The following is a 22,983-nucleotide window of genomic DNA, read 5'->3' on the forward strand; positions in this document are numbered from 1 at the left end:
ATCCATTTTAGTAACTTTTCATCACTACTTTTGACCATACTGTATTTAGTTGTGTTGTTTCTGATTAACAAAATTAATGATTAATTAATGTTTGTCCATCTTGCGTCTTATTTGTCTTGACTGTTGTAGTAGAAACATTTCTGTGCTTTGTAACTGTCTTAAGTCTACTAACACACTTATTCCTTCTCTTCTCTTGCCACAAGGAGTTGCAGGTAAGTCTTTGGGATGGAAAGCTTTTTAGAGATGGCATTCTCTGCAGGGCCCCTGGTGTCACCAAACAAACTGCTGTAGTGCTCTTGATTTGAAATTGTGGCTACTGTCGTTGTGAACCCTTTTTTTTATAAATGACGTTTTATAACATTGAATCATTTACTATCCAAAAATGTAGAGGAAAATCATCTCACTCAATCATGCATTTATTCTTTTGTTTTGTTTTTTAATAAGTTGTGGAATGTTAATGTTCTTTATGTGTTTGTCTTGCTTTTTTTCCTCGTGTTGTAAAATATTCCCCAGTACCTCCTATTGTGTCTCACTGTTGTTGTCTTGGTTGTCCTGCAGGGGGAGAGCATGGACAACTTCAACTGGGGGGTGCGCCGTCGCTCCCTGGAGAGCATGGACAAAGGGGACACCCCGTCCTTGCAGGAGTGCCAGTACGCAGGCAGCACGCCAAGCCTCAACCTCACCAACCATGAGGACACGGATGAATCGTCAGAGGAGGAGGTACTGAGCGCTAGCCAGATTCTCACCCGCTCTGGCCTTGTAAGTCTCACTCTAGTTAGGGTCCCACCCCCCATCCAACCCACCATGCTCCTCACACAGCCCGCTGGCATGGTGTGCGTGTGTGTGTGTGTGTGTGTGCGTACTGAGCTGGACCTGCTGCCAGTGTGGACAGGGGCTAGGTGCTTGCTTCTTCGCTGGTGGTAGATGCCCCACCCCTTTAATCCTCAGCCCAGACCCTCTTCCTCTGACTGCTAGATTAATGCTATTATGCTTTCTCATAGTTTTATTTTTCCTGATAGGTAAGTATACTTAAGGAAAACTCCGATAAATTGGTTCAGTTCGCACTGACTCAAGATAGTTTTATTAACAAGAGGAGAAGAGAACATTTTCAGTTTTCATTTTCAGTTTCACAACTGAATAAAATTTTTTTTTTTTTTTTTTTTTTTTAAAAACCTCCTACCAGTTTTTGAATTTAAAATAACAGCATGTTTCTTTGCATTTTTTGGCCACTTGTCTCTAACTCTCCTTTGCTTTGTTTTGCTTCGCAAGCAAGGTCTTATCCAAAGCTGCCAATAATAATGCTATTATTAGAAATGCTTTACCTCAGTCTAATGGGGCTTCTTTCTCTCTTCTTCTGCTCTTCTTGATCTTCGTAGTGCACGGTGAGAGAATGAGCTTTTGCCTCTAGTGGATATTTGCCCCAAATGTTTGTAGTCATCCAGTATTACTCCTTACCACTAGAAGAATGAGCATGCAGCATTTATTTGTGCATTTAAACCGAATGTTGAAATAGTTCAGAGTAATATATAACTGTTATTGATGTTGGCATGAACTTACCTTTTGTGCTGGATCAATTAAATGGAAGACTAAAATTACTAAATGTCATGCTCTGCTTGATACAGAAACATGGGTAATGTCTTTTGTTTTTGTTCAACTGCAAAACAATAAGCAACACAAACCATTTTTGTTAAAACGAAGACTTTGTGTCCAAGATATATATGGTAGTAGACCAAGCTCCTGCGTGGGTGTCGATGGAAAGAGAACTTACAGATCCATTCCCCATACAGGCTTTTATATCGCAAACAGGTGGAGAAATCCCATTTAGGAATCCACTGTTGGCATTTGGGAGAGAAACCTGGAGAGTTTCACATCAGGTGACAGGATTAAGGCCCTCCTTCACGAAAAAATCATCAATCTGGCATAACAAACTATTGAAAGTGGGCAAAAAAACTCTCTATTGGAAGACATGGGTGGAGGCGGGAATTATTTTTATTGAAGACGTGTTCAAAGATGATGTGTTCATGACATTTGAACAGATAATGACCACGTATAACATTCCTAAAAAAGAGTTTTGGAAATATCTTCAGCTGAGAAGCTGTATAATGTCTATACAAAGAAAACTTCCCCTAACATCTTATACTGTGATACAGGAAAGACTTCAGGGCAGCCAGCTGGTTGGGGGCGGTGCGTCTAGATTTTATGGTCTTATGCGACAGGCTCACCCGCCGAGACTCAGTGGCCTTAAGAGAGCATGGGAGGAAGATCTGAAGGTGGGGATAGCTGATGAGACATGGGAGGAAATTGTGGGGTCCTGGTATAAAACGTCAAGGGAAGTTCAGACTCGATTGGTTACATATAAGATCATTCATAGGGGTTACTGGACTCCCTGTAAAATGGCGAGATTAAAATTATTGGATTCAGATATATGCTGGAGATGTGAAAGACACAGAGGCACATTGATGCATATGTTATATGAATGTCAAATGACGACCAACTTATGGGAGCATATTATAACATTCATTAATAAAGTATTACGAGCAGACTTGATACAGAATCCGGCACTTTGTATATTAGGCATAATACCAGCAGGGGTGGACCTGTCAGTTCAGCAGACTCTATGGTGCAGGCTGGCCCTTATCACAGGTTGTAGAATTGTACTAAGGCATTGGAAATCTAAACACATCATCCCTTTCAATGAATGGTGTGGAGAAATGACCAAAATGGCCAGCTATGAACAATTAATTTTTAATATGAATAACAGACAGGAGGTATTTTGGAAAATATGGGGCCCCTATATGAATGCGATATTGCATGCTTAATGGGGGAGAATTTGACTGAATGATTTCAATATATGTACAAGTCACTGCTAAAATGTTTGAGAGAGGACTGGTATTATATGAGATTGATAGAATACTCATCATGTGGGCTACTGGTGTGATGATATGCGTTAGGTATAGAGACGAATCAGACCAATATTTACCCTGTGTATGTGGTTTTTTTTTTGTTGTTTTTTTTTTTTTTCTTCTCGCTCATTGTTATCTTTCTCGTTCTTGTTTAGAGAGAGAGAGATCATTATTGTTCCTGTTTCTGAAAAAAGGCAATAAAAATGTGAATGACAAAAAAAACAAAAAACGAAGACTTGGTAATGTAAAAGCTAATACAGTATTGAAGTAACTCTACAAGTAAACAAACATAATGAACAAAGTGACTAATTCATTCTAAACTGATCACAAGCTCTGGCAAATAATAAGAACTTCTTATATATTAATATTAACATATGAAACCCAGAACATTATCTAAATATGTTGCACCCCACAGTAAGGTCATTTGTGTTGTGCATGAGTGTTAACAATAAGTAAAAGTGCTTTAAGGTTTAGTAAAGGATCTATTTGGCATGGCAGCAGAATGCTTTACTAGATTATACTCAATTAACAATCTTTAGAAATTTAGACTGTGTTGACAGTGACGACTTTAGCACTTAGTGTACTTTTCGAAAAGGTTTGCATCAAACCAGATGACATATATAACAAGTCTGTATTGTGTTTATACTGTTTCTCAACAGAAGGAGCTAACCTGTCCTGATGTTTTTCTTCTCCAGCTTAACAGTGACTCTGCTACAGAGGACACCGCATCCAACCATGTGGACTCCTTGCAGCAGTCTCAAGAATCGTCCAGCAGTGCCCTGACAGAGGAGGCAACTGTCCTGCCCTCTCTACCTTCCCTTCCTCGACTGGATAGCCCCATTTTGGAGATGGCCCACTCAGACAGCAACAGCAGTCAGCTGCCTGAGGTGCGATCAATCGGGGGCAGCAATAAACTTTGGTGCACGGGTGCTTTCTAGCTTACCTTTATCTTTCTGTTCAACCTTAATTTGCTTTAGCTGTACTTCTGGCTTGTCTGTCATTGAGACAGTGGATCAGCTACCTTCATGGAGGTTTGGATGGGTGTAAAAGTGCTGGTTCTATAACCGTGTCTGCCTGCTGTCAGGTGAAGACATTGTGTGCTGCTTTTGCTGCTTCTGAATCCTTCTACCGACGCTTGCTTTGTTGCTTTGCTCTGGGTATAGGTGCTGAAGGCTAGCTCTTGCTCCCTTTTATATGTGGTTAATAGTTAAGTGGTGGGGCTTGTATGATTTGGGGAGAGATAAAAACAAAAGCTCACCTCAGGCTGGCTGTCACTGCTCACCTCCAATAAAACAGCAACTGACCATTCCTACTAAATCCTCCATTAAAAACTTGTGAAATGGACACCAGCTCCTTTATCTGCAGCAGAAGCATGTGTGAGTATAAGTCCATTACAAGTGGTGTGTTCACTTTAAAAATAGAGTTAAAGGTGCAGTAGGTAAGACTTATAAAACTAACTTTCTGTCATATTTGCTGAAACTGACCCTATGTTCCAGTAGAACTACATGAAGCAGGTCATGAAGTCAGATCTCCTCTGGCCCCACCTCCAGCCTGTAGTGTGATTTGCAAAAATCCACCGCTCCCTGTTCAGATGCACCAATCAGGGCCGGGGGGTGTCTAACTGCGTGTCAATCACCGCTCATGCACACGCATTAATTCTCCCTTGTGGGGGGAGGGGCTTAATTTTTTGGCCAAGTCCTGGATCTTCACAATCCTACCTACAGCACCTTTAACTGATAACCAGTGGGGCTCTAGCCAATTAAACCCCTTCAATTTGCTACCATATTAACATGCCATAGCCTGTCTTGTGATGAGCAGCTTTGCTGTCTACTGCTCCTGACGCTTATCACTTATACTAACAATGGTGAGTATATTATGTTGTCCTTATTTTCATTTGCACACAGTGTGGGTATTGCAGAAGTTTAAGTCAAATGGCCCAATATTTTTAACTTTCAATATTCTTAGCTCATACATATTTATGTTAATTAGGTGTTCCTACCCCTCAGTGATGATGCTTTATACACAGAACTGAATGCAAGTTTCTAGGAACTCGATCCAGTCAGTGGTCTCAATATCATGCCAAGGACATCTCCCCCATCACAGCCCCAGCTCTTAGTGTAATGAGTCCTAGATAAAACCATCAATACTCTTACTCATTCCCTCCAGGATGGTTACGACCACTTCTAAAAGCTTTCTGTAATATAGCTGCTGCCTCTGTGATATACTGGCTGTCTGCCACACACAGTTTTCTTAATGCATTAGACTTTTAAATAGAACAAAAAAACAAGGGAAGAAAAACAAATGCTCTTAATTAGAACCCTTTCTCTGAACCATCTGCCAACATATCCCTCCTCTATGTACGTGCTTTACGGTACATCAATATGGTTACTTTGCATATGGAATTTATTTGGCGTTTCCAGTGTCTGAGTCAGACACTGTAACTGTTTTTTTTGTGCTAATGTAATCAACTATAAATATATGAAGTTGTGGATTTTGAAACTGTTCATTCACTTCGTGTGTGCCCACTGTTGATTAGTGTTGTTTAGGGAATTTATGTCACTAATACAGTTCATCATTAATGTGTAGTTATGTGCAGGTCATAAATCTGTCTATACAAATGTAACATATGTCAGAGCGTATACAGTACATCTCATTTATCTGCTGTCCTGTCGTTTCAACACGATGCTTCTGTTTTATTAGCATTGAGGTCAAGTTTGTAATGGCATTTCGGTGATAGATTGATATTGGCTTCTGTTTATTGATTCTTTTCTTTTTCTTTTATTTCTAATGAAAGATATTTAGCTTATAGAGGGACATAAAGAGCAATCTCCAAGGAAGTGAACCTTGTAAAAAGTGCTGACTTTAAGTCCCTCTTGTATAATGGAAACTAATGTTCTTAAGTATAGGCTATAGCAGTCTTAATTATATATATATATATATATATATATATATATATATATATATATATATATATATATATATATATATATATATATATATATATATATATTAGAGGCCCAGCAGTGAATCTATGTTCTCGAAATTAAATGAAGAGCTGCCGTTGTATAATAACCTTAAATAACCTGGCAATCCTCAATCAACGTTTGGGGGGGAAAAAAAGAATTTTAATGTACAATGTGTTTTTATGTGGTATCATCTGCCAAACTGCGCCTGAGCTCTCCCTTCTGGTTTGTGTTACAGGATGCTGTAAGCATGACTGCAGCGGATGAGCTGAGCAGCAGTGTGAGTGAGGACACAGGGTTTTGCAGTGTACCTCCTCTGCCCTCTGACCCATCAGAGCTGTGTGACCTCCCAGACTCGCAGGACCCTCAGGAACCCCAGGAGACCCACGACCCTCAGGAAGACCTGGACCCAGCCCCCCCTCCCCCGCCGGCCATAGACACTCCACCGGGGTCTCTTTGTGAGGAAGAATCCCCAACAGTCCTGCCTATATCTCTGCCCCTGCCCATGCCACCAGAGACAAAGCCAGATCCAGACCCAGACCCAGACAGCACCTGTGGCTCTGGCTGGGAGGACGATGTGACACAGGCCCTGAAGGAGCTGGATGAGCGCTGTGAGGAGGAGGAAGCGGATTTCTCTGGCATGTCCAGGTAGGTGGATTGTTTTGGATAAAGACCATCATACATTATCAAATAAATACTGGTCTATGTAGGGCTGGGCACCCAATGTCGATACTTTTATGGCACCTATATCCTATGAGTATCGAAAAATTATTAATCTTTCGGTGCCAAATTTCGGTTCCAAAAGCGTCTGAACGCGCAAGCTTATCTGTCCTCTCTCCATACTGACGGAGAGCAGAGCTCCGACCTGCACGCACACCCACGGAGAGGTGCGGACGGAGTAAACTACGTTGTCGGCTCTATAGTTTTGTTGAAGTCAGTGAGTCACAGCGATGCCGATAAAGTGGTTTCAAGTGTAGTAACAGTTTTTCAAAACTTCACGCAGACAGCGTTTTCTGCGATATATTAATGGCGAGCCAAAAGTGGTTGCGGTGCTGTTGACGTTACACTTCCTCTTAGACAAGCAGGCGCAACAGTGGTTTCTCTGCCCTGATGACTGACTGACAGGCTGAGCTTGCAAGGCAAGGCAACTTTATTAATGCTACTCTGAGTGAGCAGTCTTACCAGAATCTTTACATTTTGATAACAGTTTTGATTCACAGTTAAGTTGGAAAATAAAAGCTTTGTGTTTAATGTATTTTTGTTGATGTTGAAATGGATTTTAAAACATATGGTATCGAAAAGGTATCGTTAGGAACCGGCATAGAAACTGAGGTATCGAAACTGGCACCGGATCGAAAGATTTTGAACGATACCCAGCCCTAGGTCTATGGGTTTTTGATCACGCTTTTAGACTGCTGAGACCCACCAAAAACAGTTTATGTACTGCCAATCATAAATGGAACAGTTTTAAATGCATATGCTTTGGGCATACATATATCTCTTCAAATATTTACTTTGGTAAACAATTTAGAGGCGGGGACAAATGGCAAAGATGTCGTTACATACTAGAGGTACTAAAAACCACATACAGTGATGTAAAAGAGAATGCTGAATAGTCCCAGCTTTTTTGGAACGTGATGCAGGCATCAAATCCAAAATGAGTGAATATTTGCAAAAAAAACGACTATCAGTTTGAACATTACATATCTTGTCTTTGTAGTGTATTCAATTGAATATAGGTTTTACACAACATCCCAATTTCATTGGAATTGGGGTTTGTAAGAAAGCAATGTCGACACTATTACGATGCAGTACAGCTTTCATTTCTTAATTTTTAATTATAGTGGCAAGCTTTTACATTCTCATTTTTAATGTTTTTATTGTGATAAAAGTGCTATCAGTTGGTAAAACAATAGTTTGTGTATGGCTGCTTATGAAGGCATATGCATTACAGCATGTGGCTAGACTAGCCTCTGTGAGATGAATACTTTTGAGATGGTCTGATGGGTAATTTCTTCCTGGCATGGCTACCGTGTGAGCTGGAACTATGAAGGTGGGCCAGGGTAGGCTGCTGGCTCCAATCCACATTGAAACATTCCCTCTTCAAGGTGGGCCAATTCTGGCTGGAGGACAGCTATAAATTCAGCATTTAAACTACACTGAACAAATATGCAGACACGCTAACACACACACACACACACACACACAGTCACTTAGCCTCTTACTAGCATACATCACTATATTGAAGGTCTTTCACTTAGCTTAGCCACGCATGATTGATTGGCAAGCGTGTCAGTGGGGTGCACTCTGAGTGGTTGTCTGAAAACAGCGGGACACTAACCAGTTTAGTGTTTTTCTATGTATGAGGATTTATGTATGTGGGACAGAGCAAGACAAAAACAACTCAGCAACGTTGTACCACTGTAAGGTTGAGAGCTGGCTCTGTTTTGCAGAAGTGTGTGTATGTGTCTGTTTGTGTAGAAGCCTAGCTCGTATAGAGCGCTCTGCAGTCCTGTGTGGGATGGGAGTGCAGTGCACTAGTGCTGTTAGCAGTTGCAGCACAGTCGAGCTGCAGACAAGGGGAGAGCGTAAGGGAAAGAGAAAATAGAAGCAATAGTTGGGGTGAGGATGAGGACAGAGACTGTGTCCGCTACAGCGCTCGGCAGCGCAGGCTTTAGATACTTATATTCTGTCTGCTTCTTCAGGCTGTTTGGTCCTACAGGCCTGTGAGTATTTGTGTGTGTGTGTGTGTGTGTGTGTGTGTGTGTGTGTGTGTGTGTGTGTGTGTGTGTGTGTGTGTGTGTGTGTGTGTGTGTGTGTGTGTGTGTGTGTGTGTGTGTGTGTGTGTGTGTGTGTGTGTGTGTGTGTGTGTGTGTGTGTGTGTGTGTGTGTGAAGGATGATTGGATCATGCTAAAATGCTAATAGCTCATATGTTATTGTGTTAGTCCACTGCAGTAGATCCGAGCTCTCAAAATACTGCAGCAAACTCTGCAGTGAGGGAGGCAGAGATGCAGCTATGTGAGGTTGTTTACTTGCAGCGAGTGAAGATGAGCGTGTGTGTGTGTTTACATTTGTCCTTCAGTAAAGACTGAGGGGAGTGTAGAACGTGTCGGATTGTTGCTTATTGGCCCTCGTGTGTGTGTTTCAGTCAAGATGAAGGTGACGCAGACTGCTTCCCAGAGATTCAGGCCTCTCCGCCCCCTTCGCCCTTCCTCTCTGCTATCCTGGCAGCATTCCAGCCTGTTGCCTATGACAATGAGGAAGATGCTTGGCGTTGCCATGTCAACCAGATGTTGTCAGATACAGATGGTTCCTCTGCTGTTTACACGTTCCACGTGTTCTCCAGACTCTTTCAGGTAAATGCCTTTTTTCTTGGATAGTTAGCAGGGCTGCACTTTATCTGTGACATCTACAATCTGTTGTTTACTTGTGAGGATTCTTAGCAAGATTTTTTATTTCCTTTTGTTTTATTCCACACCCTTGTTTAATACAGAGCATTCAGAGGAAATTTGGCTCTATTACGCATGGATCTGTACGCTTTCTTGGGGAAAGGCTCCAAAGAATGGGTAATCAGTTCCTCAGCTCCCTGGAAGTCATGACGTCTCACTCCCAATGCCCCACTGTGCTGCTGGATGCAGAGACGGTGAGGCTGTTCTGCATGGTTGTCTGGACTCATTTTGACAAAACTAATAAGAGCTAAAATACAATAATGTGGTTGCAGTAATGTACCTATTATTTTAAAAAGAAAAAAAATAGTGCTGCATGTTATGCCTACTCCTTAATGTGTTTGTGTGTCCTGCTGTAGATATTTTTCTGTCATGTACGGTTTATATATTGGGTGTTGTTGTGGGTTAATGTATGTGGTGTCCTGTCTTGCTGTTGTAGCTGGTCTCTTGTGGACTGTTGGAGACTCTGAAGTTTAGTGTGCTGGAGTTGCAGGAACACCTGGACACCTACAACGCTAAGAGAGAGGCAGCAGAGCTTGTAAGTCACCACATTTCTCCCACACTCATCTAATTTCCTATTGTCTTTGAACTTTTTTCCCCTCAGGACACATTGCCTCCGTGATTCTTAAGACTGCCACAGCTGCAGTTTAAGTCGTGTGTGTGTGTGTGTGTGTGTGTGTGTGTGTGTGTGTGTGTGTGTGTGTGTGTGTGTGTGTGTGTGTGTGTGTGTGTGTGTGTGTGTGTGTGTGTGTGTGTGTGTGTGTGTGTGTGTGTGTGTGTGTGTGTGTGTGTGTTTTTGTTAAGTTAAGGAACTATCTCACAATTGCCTCTCATAAGAGAGATGTGTTAGGAAGCATGTGTAAATTGCCCTTTATCCCTATGCCATCTCACCATGGACATGCCAAGAGGACATTAAGAGAAATGGCTGATGCTGTACAAGATAAGCCCCAGTTTGTCTCATCAGCAGGACAGACATTGAATCAGTGTTGGGTATGAGGAGATTTAGCTGCCGTTCGTGTCTGCATCACTAGTGACATCCCCTTCTGAAGGGATAAAAATAACTCGGCGCTTCTAAATCAGTTATAGAAGGCCATGCCGAAGAAGCTGTGAGTGGTGGGAGGAGGAACGAAGGGGGAAGGGAATGAAGAGAAGAGATGAGATTGCAGAGGGTTCTGGGATGCAGGGCGCTAATTGAATGAGATGGCAGTGGTCCCTGGAGGGCAAGATACTATCCCGTGCTCTGGAACAGGCCTCGTTTAATTGGCTAAGTACAACACTCTTATTAGATCTCCTCCCTGACCAACCTTTATTATATACGTACACAAATGTAGATGCAGCCATCCAAGGGAGACCAAAAGCTCTTATTTTGCCTAGGTTACCAATATTCCTTTCCCTTCCCTAATCCTTAATGTATTTTATGTCTCTCACCTATTCCTGTCTTCCCAACCCTGTAGTGGCTGGAGAACTGCAGGAAAACATTTGGGGACAAAGACAGCAGCCAACAACCCAATACTCATGCACAGGTAGGAGTGAACACTTACATACTTGTTTGATGGCTGGGAATGTTATTTGTAATTTGTGTCGCTCAATAGGACTTTTAGGAATCCAGTAAATCGTTAAAGACTGCAACTTTATGATGAATGGATGGATTTTGTAACCAGTGAGGTCTCTGCATTAAGACTTAAGAAATTTAAATTGCATGTTTTTTTTGTCTGCTACAGCATAGATATCTGCTGTGTCAATCACCTGTCCTGTGTTCACCTTTTTTTAAGAAAAAAAAATCACAAACCAAAAGGGAGAAATGTATTTTTATTATTTTTTGGTTTCATGATGACGTCCCCTATTTTTGTATTTATTTTTCAGAATACCCTTAGTTCTCAGTCTACGTAGATGGAGAACTTGTTTTTGTACAGAAAATGGCTTCATTTTAACCTATATTTGCATAAAGCAGTAACTTCAGGTTTCATCATTGGCAGAGCGGACGTTCACAATGAGCCAGACAGCAGCCGGCTACACAACACGAGAGCCACTGTCTGAACAACAACCACATTAGCTTTCCTGCTTAAATCTCCTTCTTATCTGACTCACAAACAGGAACATGTGTCCTGTCCTGCACTGCTAACATCAGTTTGCTGGCTAGATAGCTAAAAGCTGCTCCGCAGCAGCACATTAAACAGCATGTAAATGTACCTGCATGTCACTTCGGCCATTTAGATGGTGGTATAGTCCTTACTCTTCAATACCACAAACAACACGCTGTCTGCCTATGACAGGGAATGTTGTGTACTTAGTCTCTCATTCCCCTGCCTGGGCTCAGCCTGCCAGCTGCTGTCAATCAAACACACACTAACATGCCCCTCCAGCCACTGACAGGGAAAGGAGCTTTTCTGATCTTTTTCCAAAGACCCGGAAAAATAGGGAGTGATACTCTGGGTCAAGAAACTTGGTTTTGGTGATTAAATAAAATGTCAGGTGCTCTTAAAGGATAGATCCAAGTAGTCGAGTAAAAATAAAAATGACTGTCCATCTTACTTTTAATGGAAGTCCATGGTATTGGTTGGCAGACTTAAAAAGCACATGAGGCACTCTATATTTTTATACAATTAATTATTAATTAATTGTAGTCATTATTGTTGACTACAAAAAGCAATGACTAAATGTGACTTCAGTTAGACTTTAAAGGATAATGTGGGATATTTTTGTCTTTCATACACAGCAAATATTGTAAAATTTCTTAGACTTTAAAGGACCATTATTGGGAATTTAGCTTATCCGAATCCCCGATAGAAAAGTCGATTTGCATACCCTTCTGTCTGACGGCTCTGATTAACTTAGCCCAGCACAGATCCTGCAGGTAACTGGTTCCTAGCCAGCTCCCAATTGTTCCCATTGATAATAACGCTAACATGTTCCTGTTTACATGTTGTGATTTGTAGAGTCGTGACAAGCGTTCCAAAACAAACGTAACATGAGCCACAACCGTCTTCTAACCGTAAAACAAACCGGGAACTATATTCTCAGACAGGCTTGCGGCGCGCATATCACTCCCCAAGTACTATATTCTTCCGCCTGAAAATATAGTTCCCGATTTGTTTACGGTTAGAAGATGGCTGTGTCTCATGTTACGTTGTTTTTGTACACGCTGTGACTCTACAAATCACAACATGTAAATAGGAACATGTTGGTATTTTATACTTATTCGGAGCAGTAGGATTACTGGAACCATTCACCTGCCTGTTCTGTGATGGGCTGATGTCGCTGGAGCCGTCAGACAGCGCTACAGCGCGACGGAGATGAGAAGGGTATGTATCGAATTTGTCTAACTCTGGGGGTTACGGTGAATAAGCTAAATTCCCAATAAGTCGGCGTGTTCCTTTTTAAGATTTGTGATACAATTTTGAGACAAATATTCACTTGGCTGTGTGTGTGTGTGTGGGTGTATATATATATATATATATATATATATATATATATATATATATATATATATATATATATATATATATATATATATATATATATATATATATATATATAAAAAAATAGAATTTGAGAGATGAGGATTTCATGACTGACGTACAGGTTTTTCCACTTTTAACTTGATTGTCCTCAGTTTCATGGAGATGTTGCATGGTCTCACCTCACATCCTACAGTTGTTGACATTTTGACTTGTAGCTTGAGCTTCTTGCACAGATCTGCCGACTTGATGCTCACAACTTCCCTCTTAGCCTGGACCACACAAATGCTGTCTTAGGTTAACACTGATGTGGTGGCTTCAGTCACAAGTAGGGTTGGGTATCGTTTGGTTTTTTTTCAATTCCGGTGCTAAATCGATACTTTTAAAACGGTGCCGGTGCCTGAACCGGTACCTTTCAATAAAGTAAAAAAAAAAAGAAGAAGAAAAAACAACAGTCTGACTTGTTTATTGCTAAGGCCATGGTCAAAATTAAAGATTTAATAATAATGTAATAACTATAACAATAACTTATTTCACCAGTATATTGTTGTTGAACCCCAGATGGGAAAAGGGTATTTTACAATTACTGTGAATGCACCACGAGGCTACCTGTTTTAAGTGAATGCACCGTCTGTGTTGTTTTAATTCCGACAATGGCAGCTGCAAGTGAACGCACCGTCTGTGTTGTTTCATTCCGACCATATAAACATACTGTATGTATATGAATTCCAACAACGGCAGCTGCTGTGCTGCATTGCAGACTGTTACATCCCTCTGTTGAAGTCCTCCACAGTGAAATCCAGTCACACTTTACACTGTTTAACGTTAGCTGTCAGCATTTTACCGGTGTTTAATCCAGCTGCTAGCTAAAGGTAGGCTAACGTTACATGCGGTCAGGTGTAGTGTAAAGTCAAGCACCGAAATGAGGCACCGAAACTTTCGATCTTATTCGGTCTCGTTACTACCGTTTACGTCGGCACCGGTTCCCTATTGGCACCGAGTTTCGGTACCCAACCCTAGTCACAAGAGTATTTTACATCCCTCTCCTTCTGTAGCTTCTATCATATCTTTTCTCAGCATACATGCTGTTATTCAGCCCTTCAGAATAAAGGTTTCGGTTACTGCTGAAGTGAGCTTTTAGCTGTTGCGGCACTGAGCTCTCACTGACCTGCGTGAAGGGAAGATGATAAACCAACGCTCCTTGCCTGTCAGGTCACTGTGTCTCAGTTGCCATGTTAAAGCTCACTAATTCTTGGTCTTTCTCTCCTTCTGTTTTGTTTGTTGTTTTTTGTGTGACCTGCTCACCTTCTTGCTTAGCAAATGGAAAATCTAGCAGTAAGTGGTTCTCATATTATAGACTCATAATCATGACATCCGGACAAAACACTGACTCTCTCTCTCTCTCTCTCTCTCTCTCTCTCTCTCTCTCTCTTTTTTTACACATATACCTGCGCTGTTGGCAACCACACACTGCTCTGTCACCACCCCCACCCACCTCTGTATCTCTGTCTCTGCCTTGATCGGTCATGTAACCCAGCTCAACTCTCCCATCCACCCAATCATAATTTACTGTTATCCTGTATGGCAACATATGTTTTTGTTTTTATTTTATTTATTTTTTCTCCTGTTGCTACATCCAGCCTGGATAATCAATAATCAAACCGCTTCGTACTGCACACTGATTCTGTCTATAGATACGTGAAGATGTCTCAACAGTGTAGAGTTACTGATGATTTCAGACGGGATGCCTCCATTTCAATGGTAGAGGATGGGTGGAGAGATCATATTGTTGTCAGGATTAGATTACTTTCATTTTGCATGTGTATTGTTCCATTCCCATATATGTTCAAATTACCTTTCTTTTGTTTTTTTCCTCCCTCCATATTTTCCTGGATTAGGGTCTGAACTTTCAGTAATCAACCCACTCCTTCAGGCCATTCATCTAGTCAGCCATACTTGTGACAGTGGCCTGTAGGCAGTGTCACAGGAGGTGGTGATGGATAGTTTTCTAATAGAGATCTCATGACTAATTCTACTAGTGGTAGACTCACCTCTTGCTCCCTGGCTCAAACCGGATGGCACTTTGCTCTAGGCCATGTTAACCCTTTCATCTACTCCCACATTTCTAACCCAGGATACCCATCCATCTAATCATATGATCATCAGAGAACTTTAAGTGCAAACTAGACCATTATGCCGGCATGTGACTCTTTATGTTTCTGTCTCTGTAGGAACTGGAGTTATGTCGCAGGCTCTATAAGTTGCACTTCCAGCTGCTGCTGCTCTTCCAGGCCTACTGTAAGCTCATCAACAGGGTGGACGTCCTCAAGAGAGAGGCAGAGGTGAGATGGAACCTATAGTGAATTTGTTCCTGACTACTTCAAAATAACACTGATGTGTATGAATACATTTGTTGTTTATGTTTCTGACACACATTTAAATCATAAAAGATGTCTGAAATGCACTTTGCATGTAGTTGGAGTTCAATGTTTGCCTTAGAAAGTGACTGTGGCGCTGTGGCAGCTTGCATCTTTCCCATCTTCTTTGTCAGAGAATTAAGAACAGACAAATAGCATTATATTACGTAATGCTGTAAGAACACTGTCTCTTTTTCCATAGTTGTATTGTAAAATACAGGCAGGGCAGGTTCTTCTTTTAACGACGTTGCTGGATATGTACTGCAGTCCATCCCTGTACCTTTCATTTGATTAGTACTTAATTCAATTAGATTATGTATAATATGGAGTGATAGAGTCAGCACTTCCAGTTAATATTTATTCAATAGATTTATTTTGCTGACCCCTCGGGAAGATTTTGCACATGTGTGCTGTGATATGCAGTGCAATGAAATGAATGTGTTTATGCCTCTGTTTTTAGGTGACCAACATGTCTGAAGAACTCACTATCCTAGAGAGCTGTTTGAAGGAGGCAGAAACAGGAAATGATGCTCAGGAGGATGTGTGTATGTCAGACACTTCCCAGACCAACACAGAGACGGCCATCCAATCACTGGTTGAAACTCTGAGAGCAAGAGACTTCAACTCAGCCCTCACACAGGTCAAAATCTTTAGGTAAGATGACACAAACAGACTTCTTGTGCTAATACGACAAGTCGATAAATTGATTAAGCCAACCGACCAAAAAAAAAACCTAATCAAGACAATTATTAGGTAAGGACTAATCATGTCAAGGAATCAAGTCATGGTGCTGTAACGTTTTAAATGTGCTCACTCTCATTGCAATTTCATTCTAATCTAATGCATATTATTGCAGTTTGAATGCATTTGAGTTTTATAGCTTTAATAGCTTAAACAATTAAATGTTATACTAGTTGATAATGAAAATAATCATGTTAGCTTCACACTGCCTTGTAGAGTTGAAAACACTGCCCTGCTGTTGAAGTCTTCACAAGCAGAAGTGCTAGCAGCATACTTTAGATGTCATAGAGTTGCTTCGTGACATTTAAATTTTTTTCAATTTAAATTAAATGAATTAAAATGTCACGAAGCAACTCCATCATCAGCTGCTGCCAAATAGCTAGCATGACTAATGCCATTGGCTAACTCAAGAAAAAACCTACTGTTCCTTTCAGTCCCAATGCTCCAAAGTCAGATGCACTATATTGATATACTGTTAGGGAATGTTGGTAGCAGTTGCACCTTTTCCAGTGAGTTTGATTGTTTTCCTTGAGATCCAAAATTCACAATGAAGTAGGTGTATTTCTGCTCTGACCTGGCTTTACCAAAAACCGCAAACATCCCACTGCTAGAAATGTCTTTTGTTCAAAGTTTTCTCTGCATGTGCTCACACCCCCCTTTATCTACAGGTCTTTGTGGCCCAATGACATCTTTGGCAACGAGACAGACAATGCAGTCCAGACCCTTCTGCACATCTACTTCCGTCACCAGACGCTGGGCCAGACGGGCTGCCTGGCAGTGGTGGGCCCCAGCAGGGACCTGTCTCAGGCTAGCACCCGCCTCATGGAGCTCAACCTGCAGATCCACGAGGCTCTGAGTCAGGCGCAGGCCTGCCATCCCCTCACCACCATGGTTAGCACTGGACTGTGAACCTGTGGTACTGCAGGCTGCAAGCCTGGACTAGACTGGACAAATATACCCCCCCCCCCACCCTGCTCTACACAGACCTCACCTCAGCTGTAGAGAGAGGGTAGACAGTGAGGGGCTTTAGAGGAGGACAAGAGACTCCACCTATAAAGGGCTAAAGGATGTGTGGGAATAACTGTGACTCTTAATATATATTATTACATGTATGAATGCTTAAAGCGTTTTCTTTTCCCAGACTAAGCCAATTTGCAAAATTCAGTTGCAATAAGTCGTTTGGTGGTGTGTCTGGGAAAGAATAAGAGCACGGAGTGGGATGATTACTTTTTTTTTTCCTTCTTTTTTGTTTTTGCTGGATCATACCGACCGGTGGCCTCCTCGGGTGGCCCGAGCCGGAAGATGGTATTGAAGCATGTAGACAGTCCAGAGGAGGTGTCGTATGTGTGAGGACACACCGTTAAGATTCATAAGCAAACACAGAAAAATCTTGTTTAAAAAGTTTTCAAAAGCATGCTTGAAAGAGAAAAGCACTGCAAGAATATTTTTTTGAGAAATGTATTTTTTATTAGAGCTAACATCCTAGGTTGTAAATTTTAGGATATTTAACACGTAATTGTAACCTTGTGGGAGACGTTTGCCTTCAGGGAGTGTAAAAAGAGAAATATATCTGTTTATTGATCTGCTTTGAGAGGAGAGTCCCCTAAAACAGGTCTTCACGCAAAACTCACTCTTTAACCAAATAAGTAGCTGCCTTTAGAGACTCTTGACTGTGTGATATATATATTGGATATTCTGGTATACGCTCACACACAAATGCATATAATTGCACACATAAGTGCAGACTGGCTACAACTCATTATGGAAACATAACTTATTTTACTCTGTATATATTTTAGAAAATGTATAGTGTAAAACCAGTATTTTTCCCTTGTACTTTTGTGTAATGCACTGTTCATCCGAATAGGATGTATGTATAAAGCTAATGTGATGAGAGAAAGCCAAGACCAGATTTGAGTCATTAATGATCCGCTTCGCCTTCGTCATCTAATCACACAAACTCCAAAATGTTCCAAAGGCTGCCTTGGTTGTTGGTTGTGCTCTTGCTAAGTAGGTCGGGGCTTGTTTGGGACTAGCAACCTGCTTGCCTTTGTAGCCTCCATCTCCTGTTGGACCACGCCAATCCAGCCAAGGCATATGCATTCCTTCTCTCCACTGTGATCTTTTTGTTAGCATAGCACCCCAGCAGCACAGGCTCTGCTTAAAGCCTCATAAAGGGGAGATAAGGTTGTATTTTTTTTTTTGGTCCATGTGGGTTGATCACGTTGTAAAGCAGCGCTCATCCTCCCGATACATTTTGACCCCGTTTTCAGATGGGAAATGGCCGTCGCTGAAGCTGCGCTGTGCTTTCAGAATGGCCCTACTTGCTGCTGTGACTGCAGGACATTAACCATTATCTGAATGCTTTCTGGAAATCTTGTCATGGCACATTGTGTAACAGTCACTGTACTCATTCCTCAGAGAGCTTTTTTTTTTTTCCTGCTTGTCTGGTACATTTGAATGCTGTTCTTAATTATTTAATGAATATTATTTACCTGGAAGATGTTTTAATGTGGAGGTGCATTATACATTTTTCTTGTTCACTCACATACCAGCCTTCTCTCTGGATAAATAAAAGCCTAATCATACAGTACAAGTTTTGTCTTCAAGTTATTACAGTTGTGGAAACATGAATAAAACGTATAAAGGGTTTAATGAAAGTTTGGAAGTATTAGAGTACAACTAGAAAAAGCATTTCCTGCAGAAAATGCTTGTGAATGCTGAAAAGCTAAATTTCTAAAGCTAAACTGGATTGCTGGCATAATTGCGTAAGAAGGTGAAGTAGTGAGAATAGTTAGAAAAGTGGGAATGGTTTTAGAAAGTATGAATGTCATCGAAATGTTGAATAACCTCAATATATTTTTTCAAAGCTGTCGCTACACTGAATTGCTTGTTAAAATGTATAAGAAGGTAAAGTTGTAGGGATAAGTGAAAATTTTTCTAAATCTTAAAGCTGAAAAATACTAATATGGTATGAAAGTTTTTGTAAAAGCTGATGCTAAACTGAATTGAAGGCTTAACTATGGATGAAAAAGTAACCGAGTAATGAGTAAAATGGGAAATCTCAATCAGCTGTGTTCAAAAATTACAAAGATGAATAAAACCAATGAATGAAAGATGTGGAACATTTTAAGGCTTGAATTAAGTATAGATCTGTAAATAAGACTTGATTAAACATGGAAAGCTGCTGAAGCAGTATAAATATATTTTAAAAGTAAGTGGGAAAGGGATGAATGATGCAAAATAAAGAGTAAGAAATGATAGGATAGTATAGTATTTAGCTCCAGCTTGGCGCTAAACATATGTGTATGCTTGTGCATGTATATATAAATATGTGTGTATATATATTTTTAATCTTTACTCTGTATGCATATGTATGTATGTGCGTATTTATGTATGCATGTACATGCGTACGTATGTATGGATGTGTATGTGTATATAGGTGTTCTTTATTTTTTTGACTCTATGCTGCTATTTGGAGAGGATTGCTCCAACAGAATTTTGTTGTATCACATACAATGACAATAAAGATCTATCCATCCATCCATCTACCTTCTGCTTCCCGGGCTCCATCATCTACCAGGATCTCGAGTGGGAGCTGAACACCTGCTCCCCTCATCAAAAAAGCCCAGCAGAGGATGTACTTCCTGCGTCAGCTGAAGAAGTTCAACCTGTCAAAGACAGTAATGGTGTACACAGCCATCATCAAGTCCATCCTCACATGCTCCATCACCATCTGGTACGCTGCTGCCGCTGCCAAGGACAAAGTGCAGCGTATCTGCTCTGCTGAGAAGGTGATTGGCTGCAATAGGCCGTCTCTCCAGGACCTGTACGCCTCCAGGACACTGAGGTAGGCAGGAAAGATTGTAGCCGATCCTTTTCACCCCGGACACAAACTGTTTGAACCCCTCTCTGGCAGGAGGTCACCAACAAGGCCCCAGACCCCCACTGACCCTTAATCATACATCATGTCAAAGAAAAGTGGTAAGTCCGTGTAGTAAGTTGAAAAAGTAATAAAAAAGGTCAGTATATTTAAAAAAAAAAAAAGGTGATAGTATAGTTTGTTGAATAAAAGTGATAAAGTCACATATCAACATCTGGAAGAACTCCACACAAAGTTTAAGTCTCACATAAAAAGCCTGAAAGAAGCCCTAAACTTAAGTGATAAAACCAAAACTGTAAAAGATATCAAAAAGCTGAAAGGATGTGGGGATATGGTACAAATGAATAAGCAAAAAGCTGAGAAACTAATTTAGTATTCTTAAGATTCACTTGGCCCTTACCACAGGCAGGTCAGTGTATGGGGGGGGGGGGGTGGTCAGTCCTTCAGCTGAAGGAACTTCAAACTCCATACAAGCAGTCCTAAATCTCAACCCTTTTCCTCCGCCATTAAGCCTCAACATAAAAGTTGTTGACGTTGAGGTCACTTGAAGCATTAATATTGTATTATAGTTGCCTTGCCTCAATTTACTACCGACAAGCTCTCAGTAGACCGTAGTTTGAGTGAAATGAAGGAGTCAGTACAGAGTGCAAGGTAGCCATTTATTACATTGTAAATTGTGTGGCGCTTACCATTAATTTCATCAACACAAAACAGGCACGAAATAAAGTTTTCAATCAAATATACATCCATAATGCCATTCTTGCATCTGCAAATACTGTGGCACTCGGTTGAAGGTGCACCCCACAGGACATGTACTCTTGTTACAGGGCAAAGTTCAGCTGAGATGCTTCCTAGATGATGTATTTGAAGCTGAAAGTGCTTTCGCAGGAGAGCCGCTTGCCTTTGCACCTGCCGCACAAATCCTGTCTGTGGGGCCGCTTGGGGTCAACGTGGCGTTGTGTAATTGCACAGGAACAGCGTGCTTTGTTGCAAGTCTAGGAGGGGGGGAATGAAAAGGGGAGGGCTTTGGTTAAGTCATGGCTCATGGGCCATTTTTATTTACAGAGCAAGTAAGAGAATGGCTTACGTGACATGTGATGTCCTCAACACGGTATGGGTTGAAGTCCTTTTGGCATTTCCTACAGAACTGTTTGAAGTAAACCTGGAACACATGAAATGTTACATGCCTATTAAATTTTAAATATTGGCTACCTATGTGATACAATAAAGTGGACATTAGTTTCTTCTAAAAGATGAAAATGTCCCCATTGTATCGGTCCAGGTTCAGATAAAATAGCAGTTAACTCTCTACAGTGCTGACCCCTGATTTGGTGCAATTATTGGCAAATTACTGAATTTGGGTTGCTTTACACAGAAAAATAAAAGTACTCACCTTGTTGGTGCCCTGAACGCACCAAACATAGGCACTCTCCCATCGCAGATTGCATTCTCTGCAGTGATAATATCCGTACTTCTGTTCCAGAAACTGATGGATAAAAGGCAAGTCATTGTTAGTGGACTAATCATGTAAAACAATTTAAACTCTGTTCATCTTTACAGTCTCATTTCAGTTTGGCTTATCTCACCCCCTAGCTAAGACAAGTCAGTCAGATGTTGACCATTTGGCTGATTACCATGACCCTAAATAAATGTAGCCTTGCTAGTTATCCTACATTCTGATTTTGCACAGTAAACTCCATACCTACAAAAAGGCAGATATTATCCAAAACAAAGACTGTGATTTATGAGATTCTGGTTACTCTTCTGGAGTTGGCAGTTAATTGGTGACCAATTTTTGGACATTATCCTAATTACATTAAAATGCATTGCAAAGAGAATTTTTCAAAGGCAAGGATTCTATATGTGAATCAGAACAGACTGACAGTCTGTATCCCAATACTTAACTCCTTAGGAAGTTTCATTATTTACTGTGTGGCAGCTTCAGGGGCCCTGACCAACATCTGAGGAGTGAGCTCAAATTGAATTGAACCACGTAACCATGTAATACTGCATTAACTCCCATTTCAGGATGACATTTCCCTAACATTTTGACAGTTGAAAATTACCCAAATCTGGTCAACTTACTTTCAGAGGGACTAAAATTCATATTAGTTATTTTGAAAATGCAGTTTAATTTTTTCAGAATATTTCAGCAAGTGAAGATGCAGAAAGGAGAAGCAATTCTTCCATTAGTGAGAAAAAGTTAGAATGACGTCATTAGCCAAAAGGATAACTGGCATGGGCCGTGCCCATAGTAAAAGTTAGGGGGGGAGAAACTCTGTCAAGGACTTGCCTCCAGCTCGAAGTAAGGGACCTGAGCACGTGATGCAACTCACCTGGAACCGCACGCGCGCCTTGTCCTTTGACCCCTCTGTGGTTGGCTGCACGTCGTCACTCTTCACCGGTTTCTTGGACTTGGGCGTTTTGCGCTGCTCTGGGAGCTGGTCTGGGAGCTTTGCGGTCTTTCCATTCTCCCCAGCCTGGTTATCTTCGCTCTTCTTCCCGTCCAAGTCGGGCGGCTCTCCGTTCTGCGACTCACCGCAGGAGGCCTCCTTACTGTTATTGTTGTTGTTGTCATCGACCAGGAAGGAGGTAATGCTTCTGTAGGCAATGGGTGAATACAGGGCGAGGGTGCGAGGGTAGTGTACAGCGACCTTGGGGCTGCCACGGTTGGGCGATGCGGGCTCCTGCTTTCCTTTGCGCCGGGAGTCCCGCTTCATGGCCAGGAGGGTCCGCGGGCCGATGGAGCACTGCACCGAGGCGTCTTTCTTCGGGTTGACCTGTACCGCCACATCTTTAGTGTTTGCCTTCCTGAGCCTCGGGGTGAGCTTGGGGTTGATCTGAGATAAGATGGACTTCAGCTGGGCGCGCTGGTGGTTGTTGAATGCATCCGAAGTGTCCCCATAGTGGGCGAGGTAACTCTTATATTTCCACCCCGCGTCTTTAGGCCGGGGGTATCTGCCCGTGTAAGGGTTGTAAGACGAATAATAATAGCTGTCGACTGGCTCGTCACCATACGTTGCCATTTTGTTCAACCAGCCGAGGTTGGTAGGTGTAGCTATTTAAGTAGATTGGGCAACACGAGCTCTCCATTAGGCCTAATTACGGTCAGGTGTGAGCCTGGAGGCATTTCCTCTCTCCAAAAAACAGCAGACACGTGACGAAAGTATA

At 41.5% G+C, this 22,983-nt stretch overlaps 2 protein-coding genes across 2 annotated transcripts in view; one reads left to right on the plus strand and one right to left on the minus strand.

The window, feature by feature from the left end:
- Nucleotides 1-18,522, plus strand: part of fryl (furry homolog, like) — a 63,211-nt gene extending 44,689 nt beyond the window's left edge. The window contains exons 52-62 of the mRNA XM_039810206.1: nucleotides 559-759; nucleotides 3,599-3,790; nucleotides 6,105-6,514; nucleotides 9,016-9,223; nucleotides 9,361-9,510; nucleotides 9,753-9,851; nucleotides 10,768-10,836; nucleotides 14,089-14,106; nucleotides 15,003-15,113; nucleotides 15,649-15,842; nucleotides 16,598-18,522. Of these exons, the coding sequence (XP_039666140.1) occupies nucleotides 559-759; nucleotides 3,599-3,790; nucleotides 6,105-6,514; nucleotides 9,016-9,223; nucleotides 9,361-9,510; nucleotides 9,753-9,851; nucleotides 10,768-10,836; nucleotides 14,089-14,106; nucleotides 15,003-15,113; nucleotides 15,649-15,842; nucleotides 16,598-16,838 (1,893 nt within the window). The 3' untranslated portion in view covers nucleotides 16,839-18,522. The remainder of the gene's footprint in view (nucleotides 1-558; nucleotides 760-3,598; nucleotides 3,791-6,104; nucleotides 6,515-9,015; nucleotides 9,224-9,360; nucleotides 9,511-9,752; nucleotides 9,852-10,767; nucleotides 10,837-14,088; nucleotides 14,107-15,002; nucleotides 15,114-15,648; nucleotides 15,843-16,597) is intronic.
- Nucleotides 18,523-20,452: 1,930 nt separating this feature from the next.
- Nucleotides 20,453-22,873, minus strand: zar1 (zygote arrest 1). The gene is made up of 4 exons (XM_039810233.1): nucleotides 22,149-22,873; nucleotides 21,206-21,298; nucleotides 20,900-20,974; nucleotides 20,453-20,807 (listed from the first exon to the last, which is right to left on the minus strand). The coding sequence occupies exons 1-4, from the start codon at nucleotides 22,836-22,838 to the stop codon at nucleotides 20,664-20,666; spliced, it is 1,002 nt and encodes a 333-aa protein (XP_039666167.1). The 5' UTR covers nucleotides 22,839-22,873; the 3' UTR covers nucleotides 20,453-20,663.
- Between the last annotated feature and the right edge of the window lie 110 nt (nucleotides 22,874-22,983).

The sequence above is a fragment of the Perca fluviatilis genome, chromosome 9, assembly GCF_010015445.1.
Source record: "Perca fluviatilis chromosome 9, GENO_Pfluv_1.0, whole genome shotgun sequence".
Lineage (NCBI taxonomy): Eukaryota > Metazoa > Chordata > Actinopteri > Perciformes > Percidae > Perca > Perca fluviatilis.

What these genes read in the sequence shown, in the direction of transcription:
- zar1 (XM_039810233.1), bottom strand. Translation starts at nt 22,838, where the DNA reads ATGGCAACGTATGGTGACGAGCCAGTCGACAGCTATTATTATTCGTCT. An exon ending in AGGCGCGCGTGCGGTTCCAG is followed by an intron (nt 21,299 to 22,148) that starts GTGAGTTGCATC and finishes TTTATCCATCAG; the next exon opens with TTTCTGGAACAGAAGTACGG. An exon ending in TTGAGGACATCACATGTCAC is followed by an intron (nt 20,808 to 20,899) that starts GTAAGCCATTCT and finishes CCCCCCTCCTAG; the next exon opens with ACTTGCAACAAAGCACGCTG.